This window comes from Delphinus delphis, chromosome 17, assembly GCF_949987515.2.
Source record: "Delphinus delphis chromosome 17, mDelDel1.2, whole genome shotgun sequence".
NCBI lineage: Eukaryota > Metazoa > Chordata > Mammalia > Artiodactyla > Delphinidae > Delphinus > Delphinus delphis.
This window is the reverse complement of record NC_082699.1, coordinates 15,372,842-15,394,078: the sequence shown is the minus strand read 5'-3', so window position 1 is coordinate 15,394,078 and position 21,237 is coordinate 15,372,842. Positions and strand designations below refer to the sequence as shown.

At 35.6% G+C, this 21,237-nt stretch overlaps 1 protein-coding gene across 2 annotated transcripts in view; it reads left to right on the top strand.

Annotated features, from left to right (window-relative positions):
- The window catches only part of TRAM1 (translocation associated membrane protein 1), a 29,022-nt gene extending 8,549 nt beyond the window's left edge, over positions 1-20,473 (top strand). Inside the window, exons 3-11 of one of the 2 annotated variants that reach the window (XM_059994748.2) lie at positions 1,421-1,542; positions 1,658-1,774; positions 3,173-3,231; positions 4,907-4,991; positions 11,120-11,190; positions 11,297-11,401; positions 12,223-12,366; positions 12,715-12,875; positions 18,900-20,473. In XM_059994748.2, coding sequence (XP_059850731.1) covers positions 1,421-1,542; positions 1,658-1,774; positions 3,173-3,231; positions 4,907-4,991; positions 11,120-11,190; positions 11,297-11,401; positions 12,223-12,366; positions 12,715-12,875; positions 18,900-18,973 — 938 coding nt within the window. In that variant the 3' untranslated portion in view covers positions 18,974-20,473. The remainder of the gene's footprint in view (positions 1-1,420; positions 1,543-1,657; positions 1,775-3,172; positions 3,232-4,906; positions 4,992-11,119; positions 11,191-11,296; positions 11,402-12,222; positions 12,367-12,714; positions 12,876-18,899) is intronic. The other variant, XM_059994749.1, reaches the window with a different exon arrangement.
- Positions 20,474-21,237: the final 764 nt, after the last annotated feature.

Sequence of the window (21,237 nt, the reverse complement as noted above, 5' to 3'; positions counted from 1 at the left end):
CTTCCCTCTGATCTTTTCATAAGAAAATCCTAAGAATAGATATTTTACATTTGTCTGAAGTGTCTTTGTTCAGTCAAGGTTTCTAAAGGCCCAATGTTCAGGTTCTGTTTTTCTGACTTGTATGGGTTCTATTTTGGACCCGTAATAACAACCCTCTTAAGCCCATTTTATTTTTCACTTTTTGGTTGTGCTCTACCGTCCCATCAGTTATTTGATTAGAGAGAATGTCAATAAGTATCTGGTAATAACATCCAAACTACACTTTCAGGTTTTATTTCGAAAAGTTTTTCTGAATGATGCTATGTGAAAATCAAGTTGTTATTGGAAGTTGATTGTAGTTGAATACAGTAATATAATTAACTAGCATGGGGCTTCCCTGGTGGCACAGTGGTTGAGAGTCCGCCTGCCGATTCAAGGGACACGAGTTCGTGCCCCGGTCCGGGAAGATCCCACGTGCCGCGGAGCGGCTGGGCCCGTGAGCCATGGCCGCTGAGCCTGCGCGTCCGGAGCCTGTGCTCCGCAGCGGGAGAGGCCACAACAGTGAGAGGCCCGCGTACCGCAAAAAAGAAAAAAATTAACGAGCATGGGTGAGGAGTGGGGTATTCAGTTAACAAAATATTACCATACTCAGGTGGTAAACTTGCCGCGAGCCAGGAGTCTCTCTATTTAGAATGTAAGATCAATTATACAACATGGAGTTGGGTTTTTGTTCAGTTATATCATTTTGTAAATATTTGATGTAGTAACTTAGATATCACAGTACTCAGAACCACAAAGTTGTTTTGAAATTTGAGTATGCCAGAAAAAAACAAAGCTCTTTTATCAATTCACAAGTATTTGATTAAGTCTTGTTCTGAAAAAATCTTAGCAATTTTAAAGATTGAAAACAATTGTAGCAGTTGCCTCTCTCTCCTGCTTAGAATTCAAAACTAAATCAAATCAAAGTTAAGTCAGCTTTTCCAGCAGAATCATAAATGTGGTGTCTAGTTTGAAAGTAGAGCTAGAAAGCAGAAAGTTTCAAAAGTTCTTTGAAAAGACAGGCAAATGTGCTAAGTATAACTTTAATACAACCTAAGTATAATCTAACCCCTATCCCTGGGGTAATACCAATTTTACAGTCCCCAAGGATCTTAATGTGGCCTCCCCTTCCCTGTTCTCTGGTCTTTAATGGCTGTAACTAACATGTGTCAAGTCTTTGTAAATAATTTCTGAAGCTTTAGACTTCTAGATAGTCTCCTCAGTTTTCATTGTTCCTAAGACTGAAGGTGTCCAAAAGCAAATTACCATGATGTTTCTGTAAACTTATTTATTAGGTTAGTCTTCTCTTGTTTGTTTCCATAACTATGTTGTACTTAAGTGCTGTTTTTATAATCTTATGTATATTTTTGTGTATGTGTGTCCTGTCCTTTTTGACCTTCAGAAGAACAAGCTACTGAATCAGCGTTCCTTTATTACTATGGTATCAAAGATTTGGCTACAGTTTTCTTCTACATGCTAGTGGCGATAATTATTCATGCCGTAATTCAAGAATATGTGTTGGATGTAAGTATGCAATTTTAGAAATCTATACTTTGTAAAATACTAGCTCTCCATACTGTGATAGTCATATTAAATATATTTTATAATCTTAATTATTAACGATTGTTTTTATCTTTAGAAAATTAACAGGCGAATGCACTTTTCCAAAACGAAACACAGCAAGTTTAATGAATCTGGTCAGCTGAGTGCATTCTACCTATTTTCTTGTGTTTGGGGCACATTCATTCTCATATCTGTAAGTATGTACTGTGCTGAAATTCTTCTCTCTCAAAAGTATTTAATTATATACCCAGAACAGAAATTGATGTCCTATTTTTAATGCTCATAAGCAAACCCTGAACCTTAGAAAAATTCCTTGTCTCTTGTTGTTCTTATCTAAGATTAGGAGTTCTGCTCTTGAACTAGTATAAATCAAGTTTCATCAGTAAGCTTCTCTTTTAGTTAGTTTTTATACAGCAAAAATTGCCAACTATGTTTAATGTTTCAGAAAGCCTTACTCATTTTTAGTCGATCTGAGTGTTGTCTTCATATCTTGTAGTCATTTGCAGGTATCTCTGTATTAGCAAAAAGGGTAAGTTATCAGTGATACTTTCACTGGGTTACATGAGTTGTAGTGTTTCCAGTCATTTCGTTCTTTAAAAACAGTCCAGGTATTTTCTGAGCAAATTAAAATATTGATTAACTTTTTATTAAGGCTATCTAAACCTTTAAGTGTACCATTCTAACTAATGAGGGGGAAGAGAGTATCTAATATTAGTAATATCAGTCCTTTAAGTTTATATGAACCCCAGAGTTTACATATTTTTGAGTTTGTCAGGACACAGTATTTTTTTTAATTGCTATGTTAGAGATGAATAAATAGGTAAAGTGAATTTTCCAGGGTATGACATTTATGGTTGGAGATAGACTAAAACTCAGCCTTTCAGTCCAGTGCTTGTTCCTTTGTAAACTGCTGCTTTAATGATACTTTACAGATACATTAAAGTTCAGCTTAAAATCTTTCTTATACATTAAAAAAAATTTTTATTGTTGATGTACAAAAGTTCTATCTTACACATTTTTTAAAAAACGTGAAGGTGTTAAACTTCCGTGGGAAAATATTAAGGATAAGTTGCTTCAGGATTTTTTTTAATATACATATGCAGTAATTCTCACTAAATAGATCTGGTTATCTAAGAAAAAGACGTGGTAATTATGTGGACATAACCCTGTAAAACTTGGCAACACCTTGATCTTCTGTCTCCTGTCAGGTGCCACCTCTTTCTGAGCCCTTTGCTTGGTTACCCAGGACAACATTCATCCCTCCAGTGGCTGTTGTAACTCTGTTATGCGCCATCACTGTTTTTTGGTTGTGTTATGTTTGTTTGCATACGTGTCTTTTTTACTCTACTGGATTGAAGGAATTTCGAAAGCCAGGAATTATGTCTTATTTGACTTCAAGTCACTCATATTGATTTTCATTTCACTAAAGTAAGCAGTTCGACTGAATGGAAAATAACTAAAACATCTAAAAGGTTGGACTTCAATGGAACTTGAGGTGGAGAGATGTAAATGTGCAAGGAATGAAAATACTGTCTTATTTTCTAAGACGTTTCCATGCTCATTAAGCTAATTTTTGTATCTTCTCTCTTAGGAAAACTATATCTCAGACCCAACTATCTTGTGGAGAGCTTATCCCCATAACCTGATGACGTAAGTCATTTTCAGCAGGTTTTTCTTAGTTAAGGACCATCGTCATGTCACTTTTAAGCAGGATTTGTTCTTGTTATTCTCTTTAGGACCTTAGGGAAATTCGTACAATAGGTATGTCTTTGGCAGTCTCACTGCCATAAGGACAAAAAATTCCTGTGTGCTTTTTTTCATGTATATAATCTTTTCAGCATGTTTGTTACCTTGAGTAAACTGATTTTTAACAGTAATCCTAATTTAGTCCTCTGTCTTCCCTTTCTTTTTCCTAACCCTTCTCGTCACTGCTCTACCTTCTACATTCTTTTGCTCCTTTTCTTTGCTCCAGTCTCTTTTCACTCCTTCCATTTCTTACTCTCTTACACTATAAGCTTGAGGGTACGGACTGTTTCTTTTTTATTTTTATGGCCCCCAGGGTTTCTGTACAGTGCTGTAAGAAGCTCAGGGGTTGCAAAGTCAGCCAGCTAAGTTATTCATTCTTCAAGCCCAGCTCTAGAACATCTATTCCATATTTTCCTTGCTCCTTTAGCCTATATTGGCTTCTGCTTTCCTGAATTTGTCATTTTGGTGTGCAATATTTTATGTTTATCTATACATTGTCTTGACTGTCCTGTAATTGTCTCATTTATGTAAGTCTTGAATTGTGCCCATGCCCACCAAGGCTATATGTACCTTGACAGCAAGAAGAACTGTCTCTTTTTATATCCTTTGCTGTGCCAGGCTGTAGGTGCTTATCAGGTAGAAAGTAGTCAATAAATGTGTTGTGATATGAGGACTGGTGAAAAAGTATGAAGGGAATAACATGACCCTGCAATGTTACCATACTCTGCTGAGCCACTCTGACTTTTAAAAATTGTTAATTCAATGCACTTTTGTAAGCTGGAGATATAAACATCATATTTATGTGGGACTGTATCTTCCCCCCCTCCCCACCCCCCTGGAATTATTCAGATTGGCTTTGTGTTTTCTGCTTTAGACCTCTGGAGGAGAGGGGAGGGAGAGCAGAGAGAAAGCAGAAGATCTGGAGGGGTGTGATGTGAGGAGGAGACTGGACTCTAGACTGAATCTGATATGTCTCCTGGGGAGTCCGTCAGTGCCTTATTCTCCTCTGGAATCCTGGTTTGCCTCCATTTATTGGGGGCTCTCAGTGTCTCAACCTGGTAGAGTTACCGTATTTCCCTAAGAAAAAATCCAGGGATTGTTTGAAATTGGGATTATCCTGGTTTCAGGTGCTGGTTAATCTATGCACCTTCACTTTTCTATCCATCTTGTTTGCCCTTCCCACTTCCCTTTTGACGAAACCTTACCGATCTGTGATTTGATTCCCTTAGAGTCATGGTCCGTATGTCTTCAGTAGCTGACAGGCATACTCTTCAGCATTAAGTAACTAATAGACAAGGGCCTCTGTTTCCTCGCAGCTCGCTTGCATGTTCACAGTGTTCTGCAGATCATGTCTCTGCTTCTGCTGTTTAATCCAGAGGAGCTGACTGATGCTGGGGGGCCGGGGGGCCGGGGGAAGTGGCTGTTGGAGAGTACGGTACGTGGAGTATCGTGAGGGGACCTGAAGTGATAACACAAAGGTAGCTACTTAGTACATCCTGATTTCCAGTGTTTGTTTGTACTTTATTCTTTAAAAATGGTATGCTTTAAAAGTATTTTTTACTTTCTTGTGTTGGTACAGATTTCAAATGAAGTTTTTCTACATATCACAGTTGGCATACTGGTTTCATGCTTTTCCTGAACTCTACTTCCAGAAAACCAAAAAAGTAAGCAGGGGTTTTATAATTTTAAAAATTGTCTTTTGCCTTTTTTTGCCTTTTTTGGAAGTCTTTTTAAAATTATTTCCTCATGTCTCTAACCTCCCTCTCACCTCAACTCTCCCCCCACTATTCTCTCACCTCTCTCCTTTCCACAGAGACTAAGTATCCTTAAGTATTTATTGAAGAAACCTTCAGTCATTTTAACTTAGAGGGGGATTTTACATTTGACATGTTAGTTTCTCATTTTAAAATTATGTTAGTGGTAATTTAAAATAATTTAAACAAATTTTGCAATGTAATGTTAGTTTTGTGTTACTGATATTCTTAGCAGTTTCACAAGCGAGACCAAAAGGATTAATTAGATTATTGTACAACTAAATTGTACTGTGTGTAAGTCCCAAAGAAAAATTCTTTGGGAATTTTTGAGAAATTGAGAAAAGTAAACCATAGTTAAATATTCACCTTGAATTTTTTCCTGGTGAAATAGGTGGGAAAGATGTTTGTTTGTTTTGTTTGAACAATGAGTAAACCACTGGAGCACTACAGTAGCCTCCTGTGTAGTTTTACCCTCAGTACTTCTGAAGTCAGGCTTCTGTGATGTCACAAAGTAAACTTTATTTCCTTTATTTAACTCTCTCTCCTCTAAAAACTCTACTAGCTCCCTGTTGCTTTAAACTAAAATAAAGCTGCTCACCTGTGCTCTAAGGGTTTCTCCTGTCTGTGCCCCCTCCCCTGGTCCCTTTTTCTTCCACTCTCTCCTTATGCCTCATTCACACTGACATTCTCTAATTTTATAATCCCAACACACCAGTTCTTTTTTCTGGAATACCGTTTCCCTCTGATAAATTAATCAAGCACTTTTGTTCTCTTTTTTGGGGGGAGAGATTGTTTAAATATTCCTATATATGAACTGATACGTGGGTCGGGCTGTGGATAAAAGAAGTCTGATCATGAGTTAACAACCAGAAAGTTGGGCGATAGGTACCTGGGAATTCGTTATACTGTCTGTCTGTTGTATGTATTTCACGTTTTTCCATGTTTAAAACACTGTTGTTAAAATCCCCTTACTTTGAGAAGCTTTCCAAAATAGCAGAGCAACCAATCCATCCAGCAACCATCTTTCCTCTGCCTTCTCAAAAGCCACAAACACTTATTTCTATACATACTCTGAATAGTTAATTCATGAGTATAGGCACTTGATTTATTATTGTGTTGTGTCTGTGACTTTTCGTGTCCTGTGTGTCTGTCATCATTGATGCTGTTGTCTGCCACAATTAGAAAACACCACCGTGTTTCTAAATTAGGCCGTGTAAAGTACAATGTTCTTCTAGTTGATCGTAAGGATTAGGATGAAGGTGCATAAAACCTTTGACTTAGAACTGTCTTAAGGTAAAATTCTTAGGCTCACAGTTTCCAATAACGCTTCCATATTCAGTAAGCACGTACTGTGAACCATACATGTCCCATAGCTGCACTGTCCAAATTAGTACCCACAAGCCACATTTAAATTAACTAAGCAAAAACAAAATTCACTTTCTTGGTCACACTAGCCCAATTACAAGTGCCCATTCACCACACGTGGCTTCACGGTCTGCCATCTTGGATCAGAGATAGAGAACATGTCCATCATTACAGAAGGTTCTGCAAAGCACTGCTGAGACTATCATAGTTCCTTGATGTCTTAGTACCATGGTTCCAATATTTAAAGCTTTCTTCGTGTACTTTTTATACCTGTGGACATAATACTTCTGGGTTTCATTATTAATTCATATGTCTATATCTTGTTCGTTGACCATGTAAGTAGAGAGGGACATTTCAAAGTAATTGTTCATTTTCATTCTCAAAGCTCTTTTCTTATCAATTCCTGCCAGATGGCATTTCTCCAGAAATGCAATCTTAATTTTTACAGAATAATTTGCATAACTTAGAATTTAACTGAAACTATTTTTAACACCTACATATGACAGTCGAAAGTAACTGTTGCAAGTAATTAACATAATTTGAAAGTAACAGCTGCATATGTGTTAAACAGTTTCTTAAAATTTACTCTATAAAAATTGGTTTTGGAAGAACTCTTTACTGGAAAAAACTAGTACAGTGATTGTTTTGAACCGATCCTACAGAGAAATGAAGAAAGGAACACAGTAGCAGTTCAAGATGTGTGTTAGGCACAAATAACTCAGTTTCTTTTAAGAAGGATATTATAACCACATGTAATATGTATGTTTCAATACAAATAGTCCTCTCTTTTTGCCCATAAGAGGATTCAAAATGTAATTTTTTAGCCAACTTGAATATATGAAGTTTCAGGGAAGTGTGGATGAAATAGCCAAATGTTTTATTTCTAATATCAGTTTATTTGGTTTAATTATCCATACATATAATTGTATATCATATAAAGTATAATAAATTAGAAAAATGCTTTCTCCTACTTCATGAGGGTTATGTCCACCCTTCAACTTTGTGGTTAACATCCGTCCTTCATCACTCGAGCTGCTCTTTGACTCATCTAAGTCCGTTTTTCCAGAGTACATCATTACCTCTGTCTTACTTATTCCTCCACTAGACCTCTCTAAGCATTTAGAAGTGACATTGATTGAGGTTTCTCAGGCTGTGTATCTTACCCAAACATTTATTTGTTGTTCAGAATAAAGTAATTGATACAGATCCCTGTAGTATGAGAGCTTTGAAAAAATTTACACATGAGACAGCTCCATCTGTTGTTTAGGGGCAAACCTTTGCCTATATTTGGGCATATATGTGATACTCAGTTTAAATTTAATTTTTCAGTACAGTATAGTTAAGAAAAGCATTTTCTTTAAAAAACAGAAGTTTACTAAAGTATATGGCTGACCTTTTTAATAAAAACATGTTGGAATAACAGCTGAAAATGTCACCTGAAGTTATTTATAATTTTAGAATTTGTTTTGATTTAAGTGTACTATGTTTATTAGATTTTCCATGAAAAATGAAGCTATCAGAATTTTAAGTCATCACTCTATGACATCATCCTTATATAAACTACTTGAATGTTAGCATTAAAGATAGATACGAACTTGGCAATGCTTTTCTAATAATTCAGTTTCATTATATATCTTTTTCATTCAAGTATAAAAAAAGTTTGCTAATCTTTAAACAAACAAATAAACAAAACCTCATTTCTGGCTCCTGGTAACAAAATCATAGGATGATGTGTGAAAATGTCTTGAAAAACCAAAATCGCCTTTTCTCAGCCATGTTTATATTCATCTAGACTCTAGATTCTAGAACAGTGATGAACTGCCTGTGGATGACTTACTGACCCCCTAATTGAAATGTAACGTGGCCAGTGAACTGATACGTGCCAACATTTCACCCAGCCTTCTCTGTTCTCCCTGAGCCCCAGGGAAACGTGTAGGCCCCAGAGACCCTGCTGCTGGGCAAGGTCTTTTTTGTTGGCCATAGACATGTAAGCCCCAGAGGGGCTGTAACCCCACGAGGATTGAAGAACGTCAGAGGAGTCTGGCCTAGAACAGGACTGCTGAAAGCAGCCATTTTCTAAGTGAAATCTAGATGAAATTTGTCATTTTAAAAGTCACGCTACATCATGCACATTACCTTTGTATTGTTACTGTGGGAATGCCTTTAGCTCACGTTGTCCACCACTTCTTGTGGGCTCTTCCCTGTCACTCGTTTATTTTGACACGCTGTCTCTGGTTAGGCTTTGAGTATGCAAACATTGCTGTAGAGACACTGGTCAGTTTGTATAAGGCGGACGTTGCTGTTACTTAGAAAAAGGATTCTTAATACTCCGTCCTTTTGAAAGTTGAAGAGACTATTGTAAAAGCCCTTGCTAGGCATTTGATGGTTGTGAAGATGGAAGCTGTGATGGTAGTTTACTTTCCATTATTGACTCATCTAGTCTGCTATCAGAAAGGCAGGGCTGAAATGCAAAGTTGAACCTGAATTTAGGGAAGAAGCTCTGGATTTTTCTTTACCTAATGGCAAGCACAACCTTGCCTCAATTAGGTTGAGATTTAAGGACAAGAAATATAAAAGAAATGGAATGGCTTTTTGAAATGTAGTGTGTTTGTAATTCATAATAGTGTTTTTTGTCAGAGAGGAGAAAAGATAGGCATCTTATGTTCTCTGCTAAATGACGTATTTTTAAAACTTATTTGTGTTTCTTCTTAAAAAAAATTTTTTTTTTAATCCTCCCAAGCAGTTACACTGCTCTGGTTTTTCCAGCAGTTATTCCAGCAAATTAGTTTTTTACATCGATTTACACAAGCTGTTATGTAGTAAAATGAGTTCCGTGTTCAATCAGCAATTAAAAAACAAAAAAGCTTTTATTGTAAGTATTGGGGGTCCCCCTAGTGTTGTTTTCCCCTCAGAAATTTGGAGCATTGTTTAACACATCTGAAGGAAGGAATATGGCGGTATTTCCCATACGTAGTCACTTATATGCCACCTTGCTGCAACTTACAATGTTTTATTTAAAATTATAATGAAAGTTTGTTTTCTTGTATACTATCTAAAATCATTTTGTGCAGTGCCAGTGATATACACACCACATAGCATATCAAATTGCAGTTATAACCCTACAGCTGAGCTGGTCTGAAATGACTATAAGAGAACGAAGAGGCTTTCTTGTGGTTGAACTTCACCATGTTGTCTCCACACCTTTCTCCCCCTCTCCTTTGGTAAGGAGAATTAGTTCATTGGAAGTTTGAAAATTATGTGGAGAGAATCTTCAGACAGCCTACTTTCAGAGATACTTCTCTCTCCAGTTGGAAACTCCACTGTAAACTTGGTATTATGTCTTGGGAGTTTTCCCTGAGAGACCCAAAGTGTAGGACTCTGTATAGTTCTAGTCAACTGTTGTATGTTCTACCTTTCTAACACTTGATCTTTGTAGCATTCTTACTAGAAAAGAGTTTTTAATTTCAAAACTATACTTGTAAACTCTACTCTTTCTCAGAAGATTTGGTCAAGTAACTCCCTACTTGAAATGTAGGTGGCAAAGAGAAGACCAACAGAGACCTGTGCTCAACTCTATTATATGCCAGAGATGAGTCTAGTGAGGTTTCAGATGAATGCAGCTCAGTCTGCCAACATCAACCACCATTTTAGTCATTTTAATTAGAGCTGCAGTACATGAATAGTACTAACCAGGCTAATAGAGCCTTGTAATATATATTTGACAGGCTAATAGAGACATATATATATCAATATATGTGGTAAACTGCCAAAAAAAGAGAGCAGAAATGAGAGGTAGAGGCATTTCATAAATTAACAAGTGTTTATTGGGCCTATCACTGTTCATATTTTGCAAACATTTTTTACTGCAACCCAAGATGAAAAACTAGAGTTTATATCATAATTCTGTGTGTGTGTGTGTGTGTGTGTGTGTGTGTGTGTGTGTGTAAAATCTGGATTAAAATTTTCATGAAACAATGCAATGAGCTATACACTCTAGCATTTTTTATTCTATTTCACATTTCAGAACATGTTAGGGTGACCCCCTACATCGATTTCATGATTCACTTGACTTATGTCTTTGAAAACCACTGTTTCTAAGATAACCAGGTCACTAGGGACTATGGAAGAAAAAAAGAGAAGCAAAAGTAAAATCTGGATACCTGGCTTACAGGTTATTAAGAGGAGAAAGAATATACAAATAGATGGTATCCTAAGTGAGAAGATAAATTTTAACCTTCGATTTTAATGACTTGACTGACAATGAAATGAAAGGGACTAAAAGCATGAGCTAAAAAATGTGAATACTACTTAGGTAAACGAAAGCACCTCTGCTGGTATAAACATAGCAATTTTAATAGTACAAGGACATTATGGTTATTAATATTGTGTCATTTAATAAATGTTTATTATGAAAAGAACCACTCAGTACTGAAAGGGATTTGGAGTTCATCTGATTCAGGCAAACCCAGCTGTTACTCACATTTAGATGAGTAGCTGAAGCCAGGAGAGGTTAAAGAACTGCGGCTGATTGGGGTGAGCATTCAGGAAGGGTGCGGGGCAGAGTGGCCTTCAAGTCTTCCTCTGTGACAGTGCATTTTCACTCTGCCACACTGCTCCGAAGAACAGAACTGCTTCCCCATGTTTTAATCTACTGTGCAATTTTCTGTTTACAGGAAGATATTCCTCGTCAGCTCGTCTACATTGGTCTTTACCTCTTTCACATTGCTGGAGCTTATCTTTTGAAGTGAGTTGGGATTTTTCTTGAGTGTGTATATGGACTGGGCAGATCGTATGCTAATCTGTCTTAATTCATAATTAATCTTTTCATTTTAAATGTGTTTTTTTAACAGCTTGAATCATCTAGGACTTGTTCTTTTGGTGCTGCACTATTTTGTGGAGTTTCTTTTCCACATTTCCCGCCTGTTTTATTTTAGTGATGAAAAGTATCAGAAAGGGTAAGTTGTTGAGCCGTTCTATTTCTTGTGTAATTAAAGTCAGTGCCTATGTTGCCAAGGACCATGCTATTGGCGATTATATTGTTTTTTATAACCTGTTAGTAGCAGCTTTAAATAAAATGACCCTGTTTAGCTGTTGATGTTGGTATTTTGTTCTCTAAAATAGAATCATTCTTAGCTAGAGAGATACTGTATTGGAACTTGTAATTTTGAGGGTTGAGGGTTTACTTTTCTGATATAACTTCTCCTATCTTGTTTAAGTGCACGTTTTTCTTTTGGAGAAGGAAGAATGAGGAAGAATGAACTTTCAGAAGAAATTGAAATAATAGATTATAGAGCCTTAAAGATATTAAAATACTTTGATGGGAAAATTGAACTGGAACAGAGTTGAAGTGATATGACTTGTAAAGAGTGTGAGGCCTTTAACAAAAAAAAAAAAAAAAGTAAAACTGGGACTCTCATGAGAATTGCGTACACGGCTTTTGTTTTATCCAGCATTTTCCAAAATTGTTCTATATACCAGTAGTTCCGAGAATCATTAATAGTTGTTACACACACACAAAAAAAGATCAGCTGAACAAAAAATATCGAACATTTCTTTACTGGACTTCTAGAACCTGAAATAATGCTGATATGTTATATATCTTCAAGAATGTGATATAATATGAAGCATTTCCCTAACATTCTATTTCAGAATCCTTTTTGTAGAACAATAAGAAATGTTGTTTTAATATGCATTTACTTAACAGGAATCTGATTTCTACTAGGATCTTTTCTTATCTTTGCAATTCTGCGAATCTGACTTGTGACATTTTTCTCAGATTTTCTCTGTGGGCAGTTCTGTTTGTGTTGGGAAGACTTCTGACTTTAATTCTTTCGGTACTCACTGTTGGCTTTGGCCTTGCAAGAGCAGAGAATCAGAAGCTGGATTTCAGTACTGGAAACTTCAACGTGTTGGCTGTTAGGTAGAGTTGATTTAACATTTTTCTCACTTTGCACTACTATATAGTATGTGTTATCAGTTTACAACATGAATCATCTAAAAATAAAGGGATAAATACAGGGGTTAGGGTAAATATTCATTCGATTTGATTTCATACCTGTTAACGATTTCATGTCCAAACTGAAGTACTAAAGCATTTATTTAACTTCTGGGATTAATCATTAGCAGGATAATTATTTATTAACATAACCTTGTCAACTTAGTGGGAATTTAGCACTAAGTTAATCCTGTCAAAGCAGGATGGACTACTTTATTCAATGGCATTGTTGGGGTGCGCTCTGATTCTCTGTTTATTCCTTCATATTCTCAGAATTGCTGTTCTGGCATCTATTTGCATTACCCAAGCATTCATGATGTGGAAGTTCATTAATTTTCAGCTTCGGAGGTGGAGAGAACATTCTACTTTTCAGGCACCAACCGTGAAGAAGAAACCAACAGTGACTAAAGGCAGGTCTTCTAGAAAAGGAACAGGTTTGTATTCAGTAAGCAATGAAAACCTTTAAGTAGGAAACTTTTTTTTTTTTTTAATGTTTTGGGGTTTTATTTATAATCTTGTTAAGACTTAAAATCTTATAAAGGAAAGTTTATTCTACTTATTAGCAAAATTAGAAACAAAATCATTTTCCCCCATCCTACAGTTTGTTGGTCAGTTATTCTCCTCAAAAGCTGTCCGCTGAGTTCTCTCTGACAAGTTTTCCAGACTTGATGACTTTGAGCCACTATAGACAAACGTGGACATGGGCAGTTTTAGTGAATAACTAACCTCGAGAGTGATTGTACTTTCAAGCATCTTACTCATATTTTAAAAACAAAACCTTTTTTCAGCCCCTTCCCATCTGCCCTTTAGTCCCAAGTGGAACACCTTTTTTTTTAATAACTTCTGATTGTTTGATCCTTCATCTTTGAGTCTGCATCTCACCTCTTTTCTCCTTCTGGCTTTTGATTGAAAATGCATTGACAGTGGAGTAATTTTTTTTCAACTTCGAGTGTTCATAGTTGGAACTGTAACACAAGGAGTTCCATTTTAAAATATATATCAACTGTGGTTTGCTCCTTATAAGTCTTTATAGCTGGTAGTTTATGTCCTCCAGTCCTATCCTTATTCAGGCTTGTATCAGCAACTCTTGACCCTTTGCATGTCATATAAATTTTACTGCATCTTGGTCAGTTTTCACATACACAAATAGCTTCACTGGGGTATTAGATTGATATTACACTGAATCTGTAGATCAGCTGAGGGAGAATTGAGTATATCAACCCATGAACATGATATATACCTCCCACTTGTCTAGATTATCTTTAATTTCTCTCAGTAATATTTTTTAATAACTGCTTTATTGGAATATAATTCACACACCATAAGTTCACCCTTTAAAGTGCACGTTTCAGTGGTTCTTAAGTATATTCACCATTAGCAGTCATTTTCCATTCCCTCCGTTCCCCTGCCAGCCTCTTACCTGTTTTCTGTCTCTGTAGATTAGCCTTTTCTGGATATTTCCTATCAGTGGAGTCACACAGTATGTGATCTTTTGCAGCTGTTTCTTTCACATAGCATATTTTTAAGATTCATACATGTCGTAGCATGTACCGATACTTCATTCCTCTTTATGGCCAAATAATATACTAGCGTATGTATATACTATGTTTTGTTTATCCGTAAGTTGACTGACAGTTGGGTTGTTTCCGCTTTTTTGGCTACCGTGAATGATGCTGTTAACATTCACGTGCAAGTTTTTGTTTGCACGCCTGTTTTTTGCTGTTTGGGATATATAACTAGAAGTGGAATTGCTGGGTCATATGATAGCTGTATATTTAACATCTGGTGGGAACTGCTAAACTGTTTTCCAAAGTGCACCATTGTACACTCATTGTTTTGCGTGTTGATATCCAGTTGTCCCTGCACCATTTGTTGGAAAGACTAATCTTTATTGAATTGTCTTGATACTCTTGTTGAAAATCAGTTGATCATAAAAGTAAGAATTTAATATTTCTGGACTCTCTATTCTAGTCTCTTCATCTCTATGTCTATTCTTACGCCCTTGTCTTGATTACTATAGCTTTGTAGTAAGTTTTGAAATCAAGAAATGTGAGTCTACCATTTTTATTTTTTTCATGTTTTGGTTATTCTGGGTGCCTTGCATTTCCATACGAATTTTAGGATCAGCTTGTCAATTCCTGCAGAAAAGCCAGCTGGCCTTTGATATGGATTATCTTGAATCTGTAGATTGCTTTGGGGAGTATGAACATAGACGTCCTTCCATCTTTTAGGGTCTTCTTTAATTTCTTTCAATTAAATTTTACAGTTATCAGTGTATAAGTCTTGCACTTCTTCATTAAATTTATTCTTAAATATTTTATTCCTTTCAATGCTGTTGTAAATAGAATTGTCTTCTTAATTTCATTTCTGGATTGTTCATTGCCAGTGTATAGAAACACAGTTGATTTTTGCATAATGATCTTGTATCCCACAACATTGTTGTGCTTATTAGGGTTTTTAAATTTTACTTTACTATTTAATTCTAGCACTTTTGTGGATTCCTTTCATTTTCAGTATACAGGATCATGTCATTTACAACTAGAGATAGTTTTACTTTTTCCTCTCCAGTCTGGATGCCTTTTGTTTCATTTTCTTGCCAAATTATCCTGGCGAGAACCTCCAGAACAATTTTGAATAGAATTAGAACGGATATCCTCATATTACTCCTGATCTTAGCAGGAAAACATCTAGCCTTTCACCATTAAGTACGATGTTACCTGTGAGTTTTTCCTAAATGGACTGTTTCAGGTTGAGAAAGTTTCCTTCTATTCCTACTTTGTTTGTAATTTTTATCATGAAAGGATGTTAGATTTTGTCACGTGCTTTTTGTGCAACGATTGAGATCATCAAATGATTTGTGTCCTTTACTCTGTGGATATGATGGATTACATTAATTGATTTTTTAATGTTAAGCCCACAGTGCAGTCCTGGGATAAATCTCACTTGGTCACGTATATAATCCTCTATAGATGCTGCTTGGTTTGGCTTGCTAGTATTTGGTTGAGGATCTTTACACCTGTATTCATAAAGAATATTGATACGTATTTTTTGGTAATGTATTGATTTTCAAATGTAAATCCAGTCTTGCATTCCTGGCATAAACCCAAGTTGATGATGACAATATATCACTTTTGCTGGATGGGTTTTTTCAATATGTTGTAAAAATAGGATTTTTTGCATCTGTGTTTATGTAAAAGATTGGGCTATAGTTAGCCCTTTTCTGGGGTAATATCCTTGTCAGGTTTTGATACGAGTTATGCTGGCTTTATAAAAAGTATTGGGCAGTTTTGTCCTTCTTGTAATATTTAAATGTTTGGAAGGATTCACCACTGAAGCTGTCCAACCTAGACTCTTCTTTATGGGAAGATTCTTCTTTTTAACTACATGTTCACATTCTTTAATAGATAATAGGATTATTCAGATTTTCTATTTCTTATTGTTTCTCTTTTGGTAAATTGTGTTTTTCAAGGATTTATCCATTTCATTTAAATTTGCAAAATGTATTGATGTAACATTATTCATAATATCCACTTATTAATGCCTGTAGAACAGCAGTGATTCCCATCTTTCATTTCCTGTGTAAGTAGTTTATGCCTTTCTCTTTTCTTCTTCCATCAGCCAAGAACCAACATTTGTCTTCTTTTGCTGATTGTCTCAGATGTGTCATTGATTTCTGTTCTTATTTCCCTTTCTTTGGGTTTAATTTGCTGTTTTGTTATTTGTGGTTTACCTTGTGGAAATAAAATCATTGATTTTTCATCGCTTCTCATGAATTACTTGCAGTTAAGGTCAAACTTCCCTTTCAGCAATGCTTTACCCTTATTTCACAGGTTTTGATATATCTCTTTCATTATCATTCACTTTCAAATATTTTATAATTCCAGTTGTGGTTTCTTCTTTGACCCATGGATTTTTTATAAGTAAATTGTGTAGTTTACAAATACTGTATTTGGGCATTTTCTAGGTTTTGGGGGGTTTTTTCCTACTGATTTCTAGCTTAATTCCACTGTGGTTAAAGAACATACTCCGAATGATTTCAATTCTTTGAAATTTGTTGATACTTTCATTATGTCTCATCCTGTGTTCAATATTGATGAATGTTCCATCTGGACTTCAGAAGGATGTGTATTGTGTGTTTGTTGGGTATTCTGTTCCGTAGTTAGGTGTCAGGTCCATTTGTGATGTCCAGGTTTGTATCTTTACTGACTTGGTGGAAGGAGTTCTGCTTGTTCAGTCAGTTACTGCAAAAGGTATTGACCCATTTCTTCTTGTAGCTTGTAAGTTTTTGCTTTAAATATTGTGAAGATATGTTATAGGTATATCAAAATTCAGGGTTGTTATATAAATCCCTGTGGGATTTGTCCTTTTTTATTGTCACATGTCCATCTTCATCTCTAGCTTGTCTGAATTTACTCCAGTTCACCGTCTATCTTGTGGTAAAGTGTTAGCATGCTCTATCTTTTCCTGTGTTTTTCTACTTTAAACCTTTCTTTGTCCTTAAATATAAGTTGTGTCTCTTGTAAGCAGCATGTAATTGGATTTTAATTTTTTCATGCAGTCTGACAAAATTATCTTTGTTTTTTTGACAGTTATACTGTGATGTGCCTGGGTTTGGTTTTCTTTGCATTTATCCTGCTCGGTGTTGTGTAGAGCTTCCTGAATCTCGGCTTGGTTTCTTTTGCCATTTTTGGAAAATTCTTCACCATTATTTCTTCAGATATTGCTTCTGCCCCTTTCTCTTACTTCTGTCCTTCGGGGATTCCAGTACACGTGTTAAACCCTTTTACCCTGTCCTTTTATATCTTTTCGTGCTTTCTGCATTTTCCATCCTTTTTTTTCTGAGTTTCAATCTGAGCATTTTTTTCTAGTTCACTCATCTCTTCTGTTGGGCCTAACTGCTATTAAACTTTTATTAAATTTATATTTTTAGTTACTGTATTATCCTGTCCTGGGATTAAAGATTTTTGAGTCCTTGGATGAAATTATCTATCTTTTCATTTATTCCCTGTGTGACAACTCCAGATCTGGATCACCTGAGGATCTATTTCTGATATTTTTTTTTCTCTTAGTTTTCAGTCATTTTGTCTTGTTTTCTGGTACACCTGATATTTTTTTTTTTATGAAATCACTTTTTGTAAAACTTTAATTTCCGAGACATTTAAAAAGTCACACTAAAAGTATCACACTAAAAGTAAAACAAACAAGACTGACAATTTGTAAACAAAACACTCTGCAAACAAAAATAATTTGCCAGTGCATCCAAACATTATTTTTAAATAAGCAACATTATACCAATTTTTTAAAATTTAAAAAGCCAGCACTGCATGTATCCTCATACTTAAAAAAAAAATTATTGTAAGAATTCTGCCTTTATACACTAAATACTGTGCTAACAATATAGAAGGCCACTTGGGGCTTTCACACGATGTAAGCCTGTGTTGTTGGCACATAAGGCGGTTACTGAGGCCACAGGGAGGCCGACTGGGCTCCAGCAAAGCCAGGCAGAAGCCAGTGCCCCTAAGGTCAGGTTGAACACTGAATGTTTTGTGTAAAAGCATGCAGAGGCTCTGGATGAATTAGTAGAAGCTCTGGATCATTCTGTGTCACTGAAGCTGATCTATTTCCAGTTTGTCCTCATTCCTAGGACATCAACTATTTCTAAGGGCTTTCTTCTCTGGTGGGCCCCAAATTCATATTTTCGTCTCCCTGTCATTGTGAGACTTCCCAATTCTCTCTGTAGCTTTATTCTTTGTTAGGAGTTACTTTCTGCTGGATTTTTCTGAGTCTTGCTTGGTGCGTGCACGTTTAGTAGTTGGCAAATACCTTGGGGGAGAAATACACTTAGCTGACTTGGTTTTTTCCCAGTGCCTTCAAATAGCCATTTTCGTGTTCGCCTTTTGTGGATATTTTTGGAGGGAGGGTTGGTCTGGCATCAGTTATTCCATCATGGCTTGAAGAAGGCGATTATAACACTCTTAAACATAAGAGTTATCATCCAAAACACTAATTTTTTAATATGTTGGAAAGAAACATATCCCCAAGAACTTCCCTTGTCTGCTGTCCAGTGTGAAAATGTTCCTTTTTTTCTACCAAAAGTATTGTTCTGCAGACTATTTTATAGTTCTTCTAATTGTTTTTAGAGTTTCTGTCTTCTCTTTTTTTCCTACCTTCAATAGTAGTTACTTTCCTTTTTTAACTATTTTTTTAATTGAGATGTCGTTGACATATGTAATTACTTTTAATTTGCTGCTTTCAGTTCATTGTGTTTAACATGTTATTAGGTTTTATGGTTGGTTAAATACTAGTAAAGATTAAGCACTAGTAAGTGAGTTTCACCTAAGGGCATAAGAGTATATATTAGGTTTTAAATTTTCTTTTCTGAGGGTACCTTTATGTGTAAAAGATAATATTATTTGCACTTACTTAGAAAGTAATCCTGATTTTTTTTCTCTTTTCAGAAAATGGTGTAAATGGAACAGTAACTTCAAATGGAGCAGACTCTCCCCGTAATAGAAAAGAGAAATCTTCATAATGAATTATAATCTAATTGATTAATGTCCCCAAAGAAATCTGCTTTTTACTCTATCTTTCAGCACTAGAGATTTTTTTCTGTTCTTGAAAATACAGTTTGTGCTCTTTGATTCTTGCTACTATTGTTTCATGCATTTTTTAAAGGGCATTTGAGGGGAGGATGATTACTATGAGTGAAAAAAATACTTCAGCTTAGACTAAGCTACTTGCCTTCAAAATAGTTTAGGGACCACCACCATATTTTATTTTATTTTGTTTTTTATCTTTCAGCATTTTTCTAATGATTTGAAGAGAGAACTATTTACAAAAGTTCTACATATCAGTGATACAATTTCTTGCTCTCACCAGTTTTTTATATTAGCAAGATGGCCTGTTCCAGCAAGGCCATATTTTTTAAGTTATCTTTCAGGGCAAAATGGAAATAATATAAAGTTGGATGTCAAACTTTAATATGCTTTCAGTGTTCTCTAATTTTTAGGAATTTTTGTAGCCTTTACACTTGGGAAAAAAGATTTGTAAATTCACCAAAATACTTGTGTGCTTTATTTTTTAGTGGTTGTTAATGTTATTTACATCCCCATTTTTTTAAGGGAGAAAAAAACATACTTTTGGTTATGGCGTATGAAGATTTATTGCCATATATATTGAATCAAAATATATTAACATAAAAGTACTTGTGAAGTAAAATCTTTCTTGTGCATTTTCAACACTTGTAAACTGGAAATCAGAAAATTAAATATTTACTATAAAGAAAATTTTAACATAGCCCTTTTTGATATGTTTATTAATAATAATTCTTAATGGGGCTTGTCATAAGTTTGATACGCACAGCAGCTTAGAAAAATACTGTTTAACCTGAAAACTCTTTTAAAAAATCATGCCTACTTGATTTATATATATAAAAAGATGTCAATATTTGGAAAACATTTAATGCACTAGCCTCAAATTGAAAATTCAGGTGGATAAATAGTCTTACAAAAGACAATGCTTTATGTTATAACTGTAGCTTTGGTCCCATCCTTATCTGAGAAACATTTATCTGTATAAAACATATTTTTGGATAAATATATATATATATATTTGTATCTCTATAGAAAGGCTCTAAAAAACATTTGAGTAAAATATTTGGTTCCCTTTTCTATAATTATCCTTTAAAATCTTTATAGCTCTATTTGGGTTTTTGTCGTCTTTACAGGGCATATATCACTCCTTGCAATGTTCACATTTCGCTCCCCACTTCTCACTTTTGTCACCAGCTAATGTTTGCGCCATTTTTAGTATAAAAGTTGCAGACCTGATAGGTCTGCAGTTTAATCAGTTGCCATGCTGCTAGAAAGTCATACTTTCTGTTTCCAGCTGTTTACCTACTTCCTGGAAAAAGTAGTAGCTCTCTGTAGCATCATGGAGTTTCAGTGGAACCAAATCTCTGCCATTAAAAACTGGCATTATATTGAACTATACATTGAGAAATCAATCAGAATAAAAATTTTTACTTTCACAAGCCGTATCTTGGATGTTTTCTTTGTTGTTAGCAAATTTTATGCTATTTTTAGTGTCTAATCTCATTAAAATGTACACGTTGAAAGAGTGTACTTCTGATAAACATTTAGAACAGCCTTTCTTTCCTAAAAAGTGTGTTCTACCAAAAAAGATGATTAGTTTCATATATTATTAATGAGGGCAACTGTGAGAAAAAGTGGTTTATAACCAAATTCAGGGACTATTGAGTTAAACAAACTTAAAGGTGTCTTTTTTACGGCAGGACACCTAGAATGACAACAGCGGGGACACAGCATGCAGTGTCTCCACACTCATTTGAGGAACCTTCTTTCTATGAAATTACATACAGCATATGCTATGTGTCCTACAACATATGCTGTGGGTTTGGGGGGTGGGGGGAAGCCCATGGTATGTAGTTAAAACTTTACAAAACACATATATACACAAGTGTAATTGTAAATAGTAAGCCCTAGATCCCCTCCTCCAAGGAAAGTCTCTACGGGCCCCCCAGATCCTGCAGAGGCTGCTGCTGTCACCCGGCCTCTGGTCAAACTTTGAAGACTGATGGGAAGCATCACGGTAGGACCATGAGCCAGGACAGCTGTCTTACTGAGTGACCTGAACTAGTTGCTTTGCCCTTCTGGGGTTGTCCTTCCCTCCATAAAAGGGGGGATATGGCTGTGAGTAGTCCAGGTGGACTATTCTGGAACAAATGTAATAACTACATTCTTCTAAAATTAATTGTACACAGTCCTTAAATTCAGA